Below are 17,469 nucleotides of genomic sequence, written 5' to 3' on the forward strand. Positions count from 1 at the left end.
AGATGCAATGATCCTCAACAAAATCCTGGCAAATAGGATCCAATGCCTCATCAAGAAGATCATTGGGGGCTGGAGATATAGCACCATGGTGTTTGCCTTGCAAGCAGCCAACCCAGGACCTGAGGTGTTTGGTTCGAATCCCGGCATCCCACATAGATCCCTGTGCCTGGCAGGAGCTATTTCTGAGCAGATAGCCAGGATTAACCCTTGAGCACTGCCGGGTGTGTCCTCAAAACCAAAAAAAAAAAAAAAAAAAAAAGATCATTGACTACAATCAAGTAGGTTTCATCCCAGGAATGCAAGGATAGTTTAACATTCATAAATCTATCAACCTGGCTTCTGCGCTCGCAAGCATGGTGAACGTCCCGAAAACCCGCCGGACATTTTGTAAGAAATGTGGGAAGCATCAGCCCCACAAAGTCACACAGTACAAGAAAGGCAAGGATTCTCTGTATGCCCAGGGAAAGCGGCGTTATGATCGGAAACAGAGTGGCTATGGAGGGCAGACTAAGCCAATTTTCCGGAAAAAGGCAAAAACTACAAAGAAGATTGTGTTGAGGCTTGAGTGTGTTGAGCCCAACTGCAGATCTAAGAGAATGCTGGCCATTAAGAGATGCAAGCATTTTGAACTGGGGGGAGATAAAAAGAGAAAGGGACAAGTGATCCAGTTTTAAACATCTTTTATGAAGACAAATCAAGAGTTGGTATTTGAGGGCAATGTATCATGAATAAAGTTTAATTGAGTGAAAAAAAATAAATCTATCAACCTAATACATAACATCAACAACAAGAAAAATAAAAAACACATGATTATATCAATATACTTAGAGAAAGCATTTGATAAGGTCCAACACTATTCTTGATGAAAACTCTCAGCATAATGAGAATGAAAGGAACCTTTCTCAATATAGTTAAGACTATCTACCACAAGTCAATGGCAAATATTGTCCTCAATAGAGAAAAACTAAAAGCCTTTCCTCTAAATTCTGGTACAAGACAAGGCTGTTCTCTCTCACCACTCCAATTCAACATAGTACTGGAAGTACTTGCTATAATGATTAGGCAAGAAAAAGGTATCAAGAAAATCCAGATAGGAAAGAAAAAGTCAAGCTCTCACTGTTTACAGATGACATGATACTATACTTAGAAAATCCTAAAGACTCTACCAAAAAGCTTCTAGAAACAATAGATTCATATAGCAATGTGGCAGGCTAAAAAAATGAACACACACACCAGGCGGGGAAAATCCGCGAAAGTACACCGGCCCAGTGGGGCTCAGCTGTGAAAGACTGTGAGTGTGACCTGTCTATGTCTGTCTACTGTCCTCTTGCGTGAAACTCTTGCGAGTGGGGCAAAAAGAGCCTCCAGAAACCTCGCTCGCCCAGACGCCATTTTCAGGGAGGGACTTCAGAGCATAAAAGCCGGCTATCCTTTGCAAAAGCTGGCTCCCTGTGTGTGACACCAGGCGGGGAAAATCCGCGAAAGTACACCGGCCCAGTGGGGCTCAGCTGTGAAAGACTGTGAGTGTGACCTGTCTATGTCTGTCTACTGTCCTCTTGCGTGAAACTCTTGCGAGTGGGGCAAAAAGAGCCTCCAGAAACCTCGCTCGCCCAGACGCCATTTTCAGGGAGGGACTTCAGAGCATAAAAGCCGGCTATCCTTTGCAAAAGCTGGCTCCCTGTGTGTGACACCAGGCGGGGAAAATCCGCGAAAGTACACCGGCCCAGTGGGGCTCAGCTGTGAAAGACTGTGAGTGTGACCTGTCTATGTCTGTCTACTGTCCTCTTGCGTGAAACTCTTGCGAGTGGGGCAAAAAGAGCCTCCAGAAACCTCGCTCGCCCAGACGCCATTTTCAGGGAGGGACTTCAGAGCATAAAAACCGGCTATCCTTTGCAAAAGCTGGCTCCCTGTGTGTGACACCAGGCGGGGAAAATCCGCGAAAGTACACCGGCCCAGTGGGGCTCAGCTGTGAAAGACTGTGAGTGTGACCTGCCTATGTCTGTCTACTGTCCTCTTGCGTGAAACTCTTGCGAGTGGGGCAAAAAGAGGCTCAGAGGAGCACGGCCGCTCCGCTTCGCTACGCGGCCGTGCACTCTTTCTAAGGAAAGAACTCCATTGCAACAAGAAGGAAAAATCACACTAAGAACGGCGCTATATCACAGAAGCAAACATTTCTCTCTGGACTGTCTTCTCTGTTACATGCTCGGGCCTAAGATTTGACCCAGTGTGAGGCTTCATCCACGGAGGACTCCCCTCCCTTAGAGGCAAGTCAGCCCATCCAGAAAGGGAGGAGCCAGAGGAGTGTGCTGCCTACATCATATAGACAATGAATACCACTACAACACGTAGAAAAACCCACAATACAAATGTGACAATGGGGAAACAGCGCAGGCCAGCATCAGACATAGAGAATGAAGATGACAATTCTGAGGACCAGATAATGACTGAACAACTAATCAACCTCTCAGATAAGGACTTTAGACTAGCAATATGGAAGGTGCTCAACAGACTCCAAGAAACCATGGATCGAGTTGAACAGAACACTAATAAGAACCAAGAAAATATGAAGGCAGAAATGACAAAACTCCAAACTGAAATAACATGTCAACTAACAGGCCTGAAAAACTCAGTAAACGAAGTGAATGACAAAATGGATAAGCTCTGGGACAGGGTTTCAGAAGCTGAGAATAGACTTGGTGCTGTGGAAGATGAGATACATAACAATTCCATACAGCAGGAGAGATTGGACAAAAAACTTAAAGCAAATGAGCAGACAATGGAAAAATTAGTCAAAGAATGGGAACAGACGAAAATAGAAGTCTATGATAAGATCAACAGAAACAACTTAAGAATCATTGGAGTCCCAGAGACCCAGGAAGAAAATTTCCAGGAAGAATCAATGGTCAAGAACATCATTAAAGAGAAACTTCCAGAACTAAAGAATATATGTGATCAAATCCTGCATGCCCGAAGAGTACCAACCAAAAGAGACCCCAGAAAAACCACCCCAAGACACATCCTAGTCACAATGACAAATCCCACAGATAGAGACAGAATTCTGAAAACAGCAAGATCAAAAGGGGAAATCATGTTCAAGCAAGCTTCCCTGAGATTTACAGCAGACCTGTCACCAGAAACGCTCAATGCCAGAAAGCAGTGGTGGGATATTGTGACAAGACTGAATGAAATGAATGCTTCACCCAGAATACTATACCCAGCAAAACTCACTTTCCGGTTTGATGGAAGAATACATGGTTTCACAGACAAAAAACAGCTCAGAAACTTCACAGACACAAAACCAGTCTTAAGAGAAAAACTGAAAGACCTAATCTAAGACAAGACTACCCAAAAGACACACCAAATTTTGAAATAAAGATGGCGTTAAATCCCAGGACAATTCTTTCTCTCAACGTCAATGGACTAAATGCACCAGTTAAGAGACACAGAGTGGCTAAATGGATCAAAAAACTCAATCCAACCTTCTGCTGCCTACAAGAAACGCACCTGAATAGTCAGAACAAACATAGACTCAAAATAAAAGGCTGGAGAAAAGTTATCCAAGCAAACAACACCCATAAAAAAGCTGGAGTGGCCATACTAATATCAGATAATGCAAACTTTATACTCAGGAAGGTTGTAAGGGACAAAGACGGACATTTTATATTAATCAAGGGGTACGTAGAGCAGGAAGAATTCACTCTCCTAAACATATATGCACCGAATGAGGGGCCAGCAAAATATTTAATACAACTGCTGACAAATCTGAAAAATAATATCAACAACAACACAATAATTGTGGGGGACCTAAACACGGCTTTGTCAACACTGGACAGGTCAACCAGACTGAAACCCAACAAGAATATACTAGACCTGAGGAGAGAAATGGAAGAAAGAGGCCTAGTGGATATATATAGGACACTCCATCCCCAGAAACCTGGATACACATTCTTCTCCAATGTACATGGGACATTCTCCAGGATAGACTACATGCTGGCACATAAAACATACCTCCATAAGATCAAGAGGATAGAAATTTTGCAGACTACCTTCGCTGACCACAAGGCTCTGAAATTATTTGTGAACTCCAAAGGGACTCAGAAGAAACACTTTAACACCTGGAAGTTAAACAGCCTCATGCTCAATAACCAGTGGGTCCGAGATGAAATCAAGGAGGAAATAAAAAGGTTCCTGGAAACAAATGACAATAAAGACACAAACTCTCAGAACTTATGGGACACAGCAAAAGCAGTACTGAGAGGAAAATTTATAGCTTTGCAAGCACACATCAGGAAGGAAGAAGGAGCTTACCTGAGTAGCTTAATGACACAGCTAATAGAACTAGAAAATGCTCAACAAAAGGACCCAAGAACAGGAAGACAGAAGGAAATAACAAAGCTGAGAGCAGAAATCAACGAAGTGGAAACTCAAAAAACAATCCGAAAGATCAACGAAAGCAGAAGTTGGTTCTTTGAAAAAATAAACAAGATTGATAGACCACTGGCAAACCTAACAAAGAAAGAGAGAGAGAGAAACTTGATAACTCGTATCAGGAATGAAAAAGGAGAGATCACTACTGATATGACAGAGATTCAAAGGGTAATCAGAAACTACTTTGAAAAACTCTACGCCACTAAAAATGAGAACCTGGAAGAAATGGATAAATTCTTGGACTCTTATAATCTTCCACGGTTGAAGGAAGAGGATGTAGCATATCTAAACACCCCCATCACCATTGATGAAATTAAAACAGTAATCAAATGTCTGCCGAAAAACAAAAGCCCAGGTCCAGATGGATTCACTAATGAATTCTATCAAACTTTCCAAGAGGAACTACTGCCAATCTTGGCAAGACTCTTTCATGAAATTGAACAAACAGAAACACTTCCAAATAGCTTTTATGAAGCCAACATCACCTTGATACCTAAACCAGACAGAGACGCTACCAAAAAAGAAAATTACAGACCAATATCACTGATGAATGCAGATGCAAAGATCCTCAACAAAATCCTGGCAAATAGGATTCAATGCCTCATTAAGAAGATCATCCACTACGATCAAGTAGGTTTCATCCCAGGAATGCAAGGCTGGTTTAACATCCGTAAATCTATCAACATAATACACAACATCAATAACAAGAAAAATAAAAACCACATGATCATATCAATAGATGCAGAGAAAGCATTTGATAAGGTCCAACACCCATTCTTGATCAAAACTCTCAGCAAGATGGGAATGGAGGGAACCTTTCTCAATATAGTGAAGGCCATCTACCACAAGCCAGTGGCAAATATTATCCTCAATGGAGAAAAACTGAAAGCCTTCCCTCTAAATTCTGGCACAAGACAAGGCTGTCCTCTCTCACCACTCCTATTCAACATAGCACTGGAAGTACTTGCTATAGCGATTAGGCAAGAAAAGGATATCAAGGGAATCCAGATAGGAAAGGAAGAAGTCAAGCTCTCACTGTTTGCAGATGACATGATACTCTACTTAGAAAACCCTAAAGACTCTATCAAAAAGCTTCTAGAAACAATAGACTCATATAGCAAGGTGGCAGGCTACAAAATTAACACACAAAAATCAATGGCCTTTCTATACACCAACAGTAATAAAGAAGAAATGGACATTAAGCAAACAACCCCATTCACAATAGTACCACACAAACTCAAATATCTTGGAATCAACTTGACTAAATATGTGAAGGACCTATACAAAGAAAACTATAAAACTCTGCTCCAAGAAATAAGAGAGGACACACGGAAATGGAAACACATACCCTGCTCATGGATTGGCAGGATTAACATAATCAAAATGTCAATACTCCCCAAGGCATTATACAGATTTAATGCCATCCCTCTAAAGATACCCATGACATTCTTCAAAGAAGTGGATCAGACACTTTTGAAATTCATTTGGAACAATAAACACCCTCGAATAGCTAAAGCAATCATTGGGAAAAAGAATATGGGAGGAATTACTTTTCCCAACTTTAAACTGTACTACAAAGCAACAGTTATCAAAACAGCATGGTATTGGAATAAGGATAGGTCCTCAGATCAGTGGAATAGGCTTGAATACTCAGAAAATGTTCCCCAGAGATACAACCATCTAATTTTTGATAAAGGAGCAGGAAATCCTAAATGGAGCAGGGAAAGCCTCTTCAACAAGTGGTGTTGGCACAATTGGATAGCCACTTGCAAAAAATTAAACTTAGACCCCCAGCTAACATCATGTACAAAGGTAAAATCCAAATGGATTAAAGACCTCGATATCAGCCCCAAAACCATAAGATATATAGAACAGCACATAGGCAAAACACTACAGGACATTACAGGCATCTTCAAGGAGGAAACTGCACTCTCCAAGCAAGTGAAAGCAGAGATTAACAGATGGGAATATATTAAGCTGAGAAGCTTCTGCACCTCAAAGGAAATAGTGCCCAGGATACAAGAGCCACCCACTGAGTGGGAGAAACTATTCACCCAATACCCATCAGATAAGGGGCTAATCTCCAAAATATACAAGGCACTGACAGAACTTTACAAGAAAAAAACATCTAACCCCATCAAAAAATGGGGAGAAGAAATGAACAGACACTTTGACAAAGAAGAAATACGCATGGCCAAAAGACACATGAAAAAATGTTCCACATCACTAATCATCAGGGAGATGCAAATCAAAACAACGATGAGATACCACCTCACACCCCAGAGAATGGCACACATCACAAAGAATGAGAATAAACAGTGTTGGCGGGGATGTGGAGAGAAAGGAACTCTTATCCACTGCTGGTGGGAATGCTGTCTAGTTCAACCTTTATGGAAAGCGATATGGAGATTCCTCCAAAAACTGGAAATCGAGCTCCCATACGATCCAGCTATACCACTCCTAGGAATATACCCTAGGAACACAAAAATACAATACAAAAACCCCTTCCTTACACCTATATTCATTGCAGCTCTATTTACCATAGCAAGACTCTGGAAACAACCAAGATGCCCTTCAACAGATGAATGGCTAAAGAAACTGTGGTACATATACACAATGGAATATTATGCAGCTGTCAGGAGAGATGAAGTCATGAAATTTTCCTATACATGGATGTACATGGAATCTATTATGCTGAGTGAAATAAGTCAGAGAGAGAGAGAAAAACGCAGAATGGTCTCACTCATCTATGGGTTTTAAGAAAAATGAAAGACACCCTTGTAATAATAATTTTCAGACACAAAAGAGAAAAGAGCTGGAAGTTCCAGCTCACCTCAGGAAGCTCACCACAAAGAGTGATGAGTTTAGTTAGAGAAATAACTACATTTTGAACTGTCCTAATATTGAGAATGTATGAGGGAAATGTAGAGCCTGTTTAGGGTACAGGCGGGGGTTGGGTGGGGAGGAGGGTGATTTGGGACTTGGGTGATGGGAATGTTGCACTGGTGATGGGTGGTGTTCCTTTTATGACTGAAACCCAAACACAATCATGTATGTAATCAAGGTGTTTAAATAAAAAAAAAATTTAAAAAAAAAATAAATAAATAAAATAAAATTTAGTGGGAAAAAAAAAAAAAAAAAAAAACAATTGTAGTAGAATGCCTGTCTTGAATACAGGCAAGGGATGGAAAGGGGGAAGGGGGTAATGTTACACTGGTGAAGGGGGGTGTTCTGGTTATGACTGCAACCCAAATATGATCATGTTACTTAAAAAATACATTAAAAAAAAAGAATGAATGAGGGAACTGGAAAACCTGTAGAGTACAGGTGGGGGTGGGTGGGATGGAAGGAGATTTGGGACATTGGTGGTGGGAATGTTGCACTGGTGAAGGGGCTGTTCTTTACATGACTGAAACCTAATCACAATCATATTTGTAATCAAGATGTTTAAATAAATAAAAACATTAAAAAAAAAATGAACACACAAATTAATGGCCTTTTTATACACCAATAATGATAGGGAAGAAATGAAAATTAAGAAAGCAACCCCATTCACATTAGTGCCACATAAACTCAAATATCTTGGAGTCAACTTGACCAAAGACATGAAGGACCTATAAAAAGAAAACTATAAAACCCTGCTCCAAGAAATAAGAGAGGTCACGTGGAAATGGAAATACATACCCTGCTCATGGATTGGCAGGATTAACATAATCAAAATGGCAATACTCCCCAAAGCATTGTACAGATTTAATGTGATCCCTCTAAAGATACCCATGACGTTCTTCAAAGAAGTGAATCAAACACTTCTGAAATTCATTTGGAGCAATAAACCCCCCTCCCCCCCCGAATAGCTATGGCAATTCTTGGGAAAAGGAATATGGGAGGCATTACTTTCCCTAACTTTAAACTGTATTACAAAGCAACAGTTATCAAAACAGCATAGTACTGGAATAAAGACAGAACCTCAGATTAGTGGAATAGGCTTGAGTACTCAGAGAATGTTCCCCAGACATACCATCACCTAATTTTTGATAAAGGAGCAAGAAATCCTAAATGGAGCAAGGAAAGCCTCTTCAACAAGTGGTGTTGGCACAACTAGTTAGCCACTTGCAAAAAAGTGAACTTAGACCCCAGCTAACACCATGTATGAAGGTAAAATCCAAATGAATTAAAGACCTTGATATCAGACCTGAAACCATAAGATATATAGAACAACACGCAGTTAAAACACTCCATGACATTGAGACTAAAGGCATCTTTAGGGAGGAAACAGTACTCTCTGAACAAGTGAAAGCAGAGATAAACAGATGGGAATATATTAAGCTGAGAAGCTTCTGCACCTCAAAGGAGATAGTGCCCAGAATACAAGAGCCACCCACTGCGTTGGAGAAACTATTCACCCAATACTCATCAGATAAGGGGCTAATATCCAAAATATACAAGACACTGATTTTGAGTCTATGTTTATTCTGACTATTCAGGTGTGTTTCTTGTAGGCAGCAGAAGGTTGTCTTCAGTTTTTTGATTCATTTCGCCACTCTGTGCCTCTTAACGGGTGCATTTAGTCCATTGACATTGAGAGAAATAATTGTCATGGAATTTATTGCCATCTTTGTGTAGAAGTTTGGTGTGTTTTTTGTTCTGTCTTGTCTTTAGAATATATCTTTCAGTTTTTCTTTTAAGGCTGGTTTTGAATCCGTAAAGTTTTTGAGCTGTTGTTTATCTGTGAAGCCATGTGTACTTCCTTCAAACCTGAAAGTGAGTTTTGCTGGGTACAGTATTCTTGGCGAAGCATTTATTTCATTGAGTTTTGTCACTATATCCCACCACTGCCTTCTGGCCTTGAGTGTTTCTGGTGACAGGTCTGCTGTAAATTTCAAGGATGCTCCCTGGAATGTAATTTTCCTTTTGAATCTTGCTGCTTGCAATATTCTATCTATCTGTGGGATTTATCATTGTGACTAGGATGTATCTTGGGGTGTTTCTCCTAGGGTCTTTTTTAGCTGGTACTCTTCGGGCATGCAGGATTTGGTCACATGTTTTCTTTAGCTCTGGTAGTTTCTCTGTGATGATGTTCTTGACTGTTGATTCTTCCTGGAGATTTTCTTCTTGGGTCTCTGGGACTCCAATGATTCTAAAGTTGTTTCTGTTGAGCTTATCAAAGACTTCTATTTTCATCTGCTAATATTCTTTGAGTAATTTTTTTCATTGTCTGATCATTTGATTTAAGGTTTTTTTCTAATCTCTTCTGCTGTGTAAAGTTGTTATGCATCGCATCTTCCAGCGCACTAATTCTATCCTCAGCTGCTTTTAACCTGTTGGAAAGCTCATCCATTATGTTCTTCAATTCATCTACTGAGTTTTTCAGACCTGTTATTTGACCTGATATTTCAGTTTGGAGTTTTCTGATTTCTATCCTCATATTCTCTTGATTTTTATTAGTGTTCTGATCTATACTTTCTTTGAGTTCTGTGAGCATCCTCCATATTTCTTCTCTAAACTCCATTTCTGAAAGACTGCTTAGGTGGTTGACCATTGTTGGGTCATCAGAGTTTCCATCTTCATTCTCTATGGCTAGTGTTGGTCTGGGTAGTTTCCCCATTGTCATGCTTATGCTGTGGGTTTTTATATGTGTTGTGGTGGTATTTATTGGCTAGGTGGAGTGCGTGGCCACGAAGCAAAGCATGCTCCTCTGCTTTGACCCCTTATAGGTGGGCTTAAGGGGGCCAGCAGAGTCAGCTTTATCCACAACTAAGGTCTGGAAAGACTCACCTCAGACAAGGCAAGCAGTCAGGGGATGAATGCCAGAGAAGTTCAAAGTTCCCAGGTTGAAGCAAGCCGGGGGAAGCCCCAAAATGTCTGCCGAGCTTAAGGGGCCCAGTAGATTCTGTCTTATCCACAACTCTGGCCCAGAAAGACACACCTCAGCTGAGGCACACCCTCAGGGGATGAATGCCGGAGATCAAAGTTCTTCATAGAAGATCAAAGCTTGCTTCAGCCTGGGGGAAGCCCCAAAATGTCTGCTGAGCCTATGGGGCCCAGCAGTCATTTTTATCTGCAACTCTGGCCCGAAAGACTCACCTCAGCCAAGGCAAGCTGTCAGGGGATGAATGCCAGAGAAGATCAAAGTTCCCAGGTTGATGCAATCCCGGGGAAGCCCTAAAATGTTTGCCGAGCTTAAGGGGCCCAGCAGAGTCTGTCTTATCTACAACTCTGGCCCGGAAAGACACCTGTAGTTGGTCTTATGCCAGGATACTTCATGGGTAAGGTCTCCCAATTTTTAGGCCAAAATTTTTTCCTTTCTATTTTCCCCATATTTTGCTATGCCTATGCAAACAACAACAGTGCTACACATTCATTTTTATTGTATTATTATCTCTTATCTTTAAAAAAAAGCTGACTAAACCTCCTTCTATTGTATTAATGGCTTTATTGAAGAAATAATAATTTTCACAAATATACTTGCTACTAAACCTTTTCTTTCTTTTTTCTTCTTTTATTTTTATTTTTTAGTTTTTATTTCTATTATTTTCTATTTTTCAATAACTTTGCTTTCCCTTATCTTAAAATAAATGCATTCTGGTCAGTTATGTCAAGTATGTGATGCATTTTATTTAAATAAAAAATTAACAAAAACACTGTGGTACCACAATGGAATATTATGCAGCTGTCAGGAGAGATGAAGTCATAAAATTTTCCTATACATGGATGTACACGGAATCTATTATGCTGAGTGAAATAAGTCAGAGAGAGAGAAAAACACAGAATGGTCTCACTCATTTATGGGTTTTAAGAAAAATGAAAGACATTCTTGCAATAATAATTTTCAAACACAAAAGAGAAAAGAGCTGGAAGTTCCAGCTCACCTCAGGAAGCTCACCACAAAGAGTGATGAGTTTAGTTAGAGAAATAACTACATTTTGAACTGTCCTAATAATGAGAATGTATGAGGGAAACGGAGAGCCTGTTTAGAGTACAGGCGAGGGTTGGGTGGGGAGGAGGGAGATTTGGGACATTGGTGATGGGAATGTTGCACTGGTGATGGGTGGTGTTCTTTACATGACTGAAAACCAAACACAATCATGTATGTAATCAAGGTGTTTAAATAAAAAAAAGAAACTATCATTAAGAAATTTTAAATTCAGCCTACGAACAACCAAATTTCAATTATAAAAAAAATTTACAAAAACAAAAAATCATTAACTTGTCAAGTCCTGCCAGATCCATATAGATCAGGAATGGCAAACAGGATTTTTACTCTCACTCAAAATGGCAAAATGCAATATGTGTTTAATATATTATTGTTAAAATTATATGCTTTTGTGTGAGTGTTTGTCTGGTTTGGCAGGTCACTGCGTGGTGTGGCTCTCTGACTCTCACAGTTTAAAATTTTGGCTCTTTGTGTCGAACTTGTTTGCCACCTCTGATATAGATGCTCTGTGGAATGATGGAGTGAAGTGGCAGTTATACTGCTCTTGCTTTAGTGACTGACACTAGTGATAGTACCATATGGGAGATAAAGATAAAGAACACAATTATCTGATAAAACCAGGGTTCACAATGGGTGTTCATACATTTTTTGCTCAGCTTACAATAACTATTCACTTTCCTGCACTACCACCCACTTGCCAGAGTTCCCTAATTAAATGGGGATGAATCTCCTTCAGGGCTTCATAGAATCGATCTTTGCAGGCCCAGTCCCAGGAGCGGCTGAAATCGAACAGCTTTCTCATCTGATTTTGGTTGGTGGTCTCAGCCCTCACTGTTTCATACTCCTCTTCGGTCAGTACTGGTCCAAGCAGTTTGTCCAGGATTGAGTCTACAGATGTCACCCGAGTCACCAATTGTTCTCGACATTGGTCCACAAAGTGCAGTAAAGTTGGGACATCTAGGGGTAACAATGAAATTGCAAATGAAACAAGAATACCATTGACCTAAGCCTTTCTGTGAATCCCAACCACTAACTCTCCTCACCCACCTTATCGGCATTCCTGACTCATGTAATGACTCTGAATGACTGACTTCATGTAATGAATTAGACCACCAGAAAGAAATCTCTGTCCTGCTATTAGTAACATGTAGTTCATCATTCTCTTTAAGCTAGGATGAAAATAGTGAGACTGTTTAACAAACTACAAGTTTGGTGGTCAGGAGTAAGGAAGGAGGAAGGGATTCTGTGTGGGCACACACTATTATCCAAAAAACTTCTTTGAATTTTTATTTTTATATTTGGTTTTTTGGGCCACACCCAGTGACGCTCAGGGGTTATTCCTGGCTATGTGCTCAGAAATCACTCCTGGCTTGGGGGACCATATGGGATGCCAGGGGATCGAACCACAGTCCGTCCTAGGCTAGCACACACAAGGCAGACACCTTACACCTTGCTCCACTGCTCTGGCCTCTCCTTTGAGTTTTTTTTTTTTTTTTTTTTTTTTTTTTTTGGGTCACACCTGGTGGTGCTCAGGGGTTATTCCTGGCTATCTGCTCAGAAATAGCTCCTGGCAGGCACGGGGGACCATATGGGACACCGGGATTCGAACCAACCACCTTTGGTCCTGGATCAGCTGCTTGCAAGGCAAACGCCACTGTGCTATCTCTCCGGGCCTCTCCTTTGAGTTTTTAATTTTATTTTTATTATTTTAATTCAGTTTATTTGAAGATATTTTTATTATAATTTTGGTGATAGGATTACAGTAATTTTCAAGATTCTCATATTAGGGGACAGAGAGCTAGTACAGCATGCTGGTAAGGCACTTGCCTTGTATGTAACTGACCCAAATTCAATCCTGCCATATAGTCTCTTGAGTACCACCAGGATTTATTCCTAAGTGCAGAGCCAGGAATAACACCTAAACACTGCTGGTGTGTTCCCAAAACAAATCAACAAAAAGACTCTCAAATTGCTATACAAAGTGACTATGTTACTGACTTTTTGGGACTGGAGTGACACTCGGGGCTTCAGGTCTGAGATCCCCTGGAAGAAATAGAGGAAGAAAATTTATACCAAACTGGCTAATAATACATAAAGTAATCTCTCAATTGTTTTCACCATGTCTCTGGATAAAACTCAAACTGGTTCTGAATAAAAGCTTCAAACAAATTCTGGTGGTATTTACAGCAAGACTCCATAGAGATGATTTATGTAAATTTATGTAAATCTCTTGTGTATACAAATGTAGAAACAGGAGCTATGATGATAGAGAATAGGATTCTAAAGAAGAGTAAAAAGAGAAAGAAGAGGAGGAGAAAGAGGAAGAAGAGGAGAAGAAAAAAAGAGTAAGAGGAAGAGAACAGAAATTTATCTCACACTATGAGGCGTGTTTAATCCAATTTGGCCTGAGGAACCCCAGAGTACTATCAAAGAACTAATATTGTACTTTGATAGATGAAACTCTGTTAAAATGTATAATTTTATGAACAACTCTATCTTCTTATTTGTCTGGTCTTCTTGGCTAGATTAAATCTGTTTGTTCTGAAGTATAATGTCAGAATCAATAATTTAGACCAAGTATAGTTTTACGATTAATCATTTATTTTCAGTTAGAAAATAAGCAAGAAAAACAAAAATAGATGTTTAGATATTTAGAAATTTAGAAAAGGAGAGAAACAGTGTTCATAGAATTTCATGAAGAAAAGACCTGAAAGCTGAACAGGCTACATTCAGTGTGACTGACTATGGTGAGTGACATAGGAAGACGAGCTCTGGTGGTGTTTGTGGGAGAACTAGCTTCATTTGGAAAACTGTAGGAACTCAGGAGGCAGTGTTTCCACATTTCAAGAGTTGACATACTCTATTGGTTCTTAAAATACTATTAGGGAATTTTAGGTCTTAGAGATGATGGCAGAAACTCTCTACTTGATTTCTGCTTGTCTGCCATGAAAATATTCCAGTCATCCAGTTGAGAGTATGTAATATTGCTAAAAGACTTAATCCATATAATCATACATCTGGCTCTTATTAGTTCATAATACATTGAAGCTATTCATAGAAACTTTTCCTGTGGACTTCAGGTAATCAAAATTTATTAATTCAATGGCAGCACAGAGATAAAATGGTGCATTTGAGAGAGCAATGAAATTACAAGTAGATTCACTTGAATTCAAATTCTGGTCATACTAGTTTCAATAAAAATAGAAAATCTCATGACTTGTAGACTTCTTATCACTATTTACCCAGTGAATTATGATTTTCCATACACTTTAATTGTCTTTCTCAATTTTTCCACTCTCTGGACTTGTCTAGACTTTACCTGGTTTCACCAAAGCCTCCCATACAATAATTTCATCTTTTTTGTTTTTTATATGTATCCTTATCTCTGACTTCATGCGTCCAACATAGATCTCAGAAAAGAGCTGGGATTGATTAGGGCTTCGGTAGCAGAGCTCCAGTTCCTGATAAAAGAAAGAGTCATCATCTTTATAGATATCTGTCAAATGATACAGATGGTTCATTTGTTTAATAGCTTCTTAGCCCTTCTCTATATCATAAGTCACTCCAATTATCTGTGTTAAAATTAATCACTGAGATTAGTGTGCCCAAAGAAGAGTTTGGAGCAAGACAGATAGGACCAGTGACTGGTGGTGGCTTGGCAGGCAGCTTTTTGGATCAAAAGAATAATTTTGAACTTAGCTTAGTGCACTTAGGAAGCCTATCCACAGAATTGGAGAAACTATTACTAATACCCATCTGTAACAATTAGTATTCAAAAGTATACAAGGCAGTGCTAGAGCTTAGAAAGAAAAAAATCTAACCCCATTAAAAATGGGAAAAAGAAATGAACAGATATTTCTTCAAAGAAATAGCCTTGCCTGCGCTAGCCTTGGACGGACTGCGGTTCGATCCCCCGGTGTCCCATATGGTCCCCCAAGCCAGGAGCAACTTCTGAGCACATAGCCAGGAGTAACCCCTGAGTGTTACTGGGTGTGGCCCAAAAACCAAAAAAAAAAAAAAAAAAAAAAAAAAAGAAATAACTATGGAGGGCCAGAGTGGTAGCACAAGGCATAAGGTGTCTGCCTTGCTTGTGCTAGTCTAGGACGCTAGTCTAGGTTCAACTGTGGTCTGTCCTAGACAAGGCAGATACCCTAGCACTAGTGCCACCACTCTGGCCCCTAAATTTATCTTTTTCTTACACTTAAAATGAAATAATTTTTAATTATATTCATTTCTTTCCTAATCACATACAAGACAAATTTATTGATTTCCAACTGCTTTCATACACATTCACCTTTCCTTAATAGAATATCTGCCATTACCACTTTTTGACCACTTAGATTTACAATTTAGGTAATAATAATTTAGGTATCATTCTTTATCTCCCCACAAGCAATCTGGTAAATTCTATTAGCAAAAAGTTCAAAATATAATTTATCCACTACTGCCTCCCTTAGTTAAGTCACAATCATCAGCTCTAGTACAAAAATCCATTTTCTAGTTTCTGTATATATCCTGACTTTTGTATTATCTACTTTTAGTGAGACCCTAGATATATCTCTATGAGATATTGGGTCATTTATTCACTTACTTGACACCCTCTAAGATCTTATAATTGTGAGGAAAACAAATTACAAACTCCATACTAGGAAGAGAGAACATCTGCCTCTTAATCTGCTTCCATGTCTCTTTGTTTTCACTGACACACTGATTCTTTTTTTCTGCTGTCACATGGAAGTTGAAAGTTTGTTACTTAATGCTTCTCACCTTAGAATTTTGTCACAAAACTTCATGAACTTCAACTCTTCTCATCATTTAATTCTCACATTAAATGTTAATGTTTCCAATAAGTAATTCTCTTATAAGAACTTGTATTTTCATCCCAATACATCAGAATCTTGATTACTATTGCATTACTTAATTAGCTAGACCTCATCACACAGTGATGCCTTTTTCCCAAGGACATCAGACAAACAGCACACAGTTGTTCAATGAGGGAACATGTGGCTCAATAAGTGAATCTTGCCATGAATAAAGTCCAAGAAATACTCATTAGATTAATGTTTCCTAAATATCTCATATATATAAACATATAATCTGTCATCCCTCGAAAGACATCCCAATATTGACTCATTTATGCCAAATATATGCACTGGGTATCTATTACATAACTCAATGTCATATAAGATTATTATTATTATTATTATTATTATTTTTGGTTTTGGGGTCACACCCAGCAGTGCTCAGGGGTTACTCCTGGCTCTATGCTCAGAAATCACTCCTGGTAGGCTCAGGGGACCACATGGGATGCCGGGATTCGAACCACCAATCTTCTGCGTGCAAGGCAAATGCCTTACCTCCATGTTATCTCTCCGGCCCATAATAGATTATTAATTCATCTCACAAAGGATGAGAAAGTATAACATGATTCAGCTACAAGATACTTTCTGTGAACACTTGGGAACTAAGCAGAAAATGCTGGACCAAAGTAAAATTTGATATTGTATACCATTGAATAATGCCATCTGACCTGACATTTTCTGCTATTGGAGAAAAAGTAGACAGAAAATGTACAAATGTCAACCTCTGATATTTAGGAACTGAATATTAATAGCTACACAGACCTCAGTGCTATATAAAATTCATCAAAAACATCCATATCAACTGTGTTGTCCTCAGATTTGACATTTAAAATATCATACAATGTCTTGTTTACACAGGGTATTAACTGGCAAATATCCCTCTATCACTAAGGGAAGGCTGGAGTTTAATAAATTTTATTTTTATACTTACTGTAGTGACCTATTAAAATATAAAATTTATTAATTGATAAAAATTTCTTGCTGTGTTCATTGTTAACAAGGACTCATGGCAAGATTCACTGTTCCTAAATATCATATTTTTTCTTCCATATGATAACATCCTCATATTATCACACTTTTATGTATATAACAAATTTTTATTACTATAATGCTTTCCTTAAATTAGCCAATCCAAGAAACATTTTTCTTTAGATTCATTCACCCTTATTTTGGAAAGCACCTTGGTTTCCTGTAGTGAATGGTACACTGAAATGATTATTGTTCCAGGTTGGACATCTTCAAGAT

At 39.1% G+C, this 17,469-nt stretch overlaps 2 protein-coding genes across 2 annotated transcripts in view; one reads left to right on the top strand and one right to left on the bottom strand.

The window, feature by feature from the left end:
• Positions 1-340: 340 nt before the first annotated feature.
• LOC126021554 (60S ribosomal protein L36a) lies at positions 341-709 on the top strand. Its single transcript, XM_049782648.1, has one exon. The coding sequence runs from the start codon at positions 354-356 to the stop codon at positions 672-674; it is 321 nt and encodes a 106-aa protein (XP_049638605.1). The 5' UTR covers positions 341-353; the 3' UTR covers positions 675-709.
• An 11,298-nt stretch (positions 710-12,007) lies between these two features.
• Positions 12,008-17,469, bottom strand: part of NLRP1 (NLR family pyrin domain containing 1) — a 44,350-nt gene continuing 38,888 nt past the window's right edge. Inside the window, exons 13-15 of the mRNA XM_049786862.1 lie at positions 14,682-14,823; positions 13,364-13,405; positions 12,008-12,343 (exon numbers count right to left, since the gene is read on the bottom strand). Coding sequence (XP_049642819.1) covers positions 12,033-12,343; positions 13,364-13,405; positions 14,682-14,823 — 495 coding nt within the window. The 3' untranslated portion in view covers positions 12,008-12,032. The remainder of the gene's footprint in view (positions 12,344-13,363; positions 13,406-14,681; positions 14,824-17,469) is intronic.

Source organism: Suncus etruscus, chromosome 1 (genome assembly GCF_024139225.1).
Source record: "Suncus etruscus isolate mSunEtr1 chromosome 1, mSunEtr1.pri.cur, whole genome shotgun sequence".
NCBI classification, from domain to species: Eukaryota; Metazoa; Chordata; class Mammalia; order Eulipotyphla; family Soricidae; genus Suncus; species Suncus etruscus.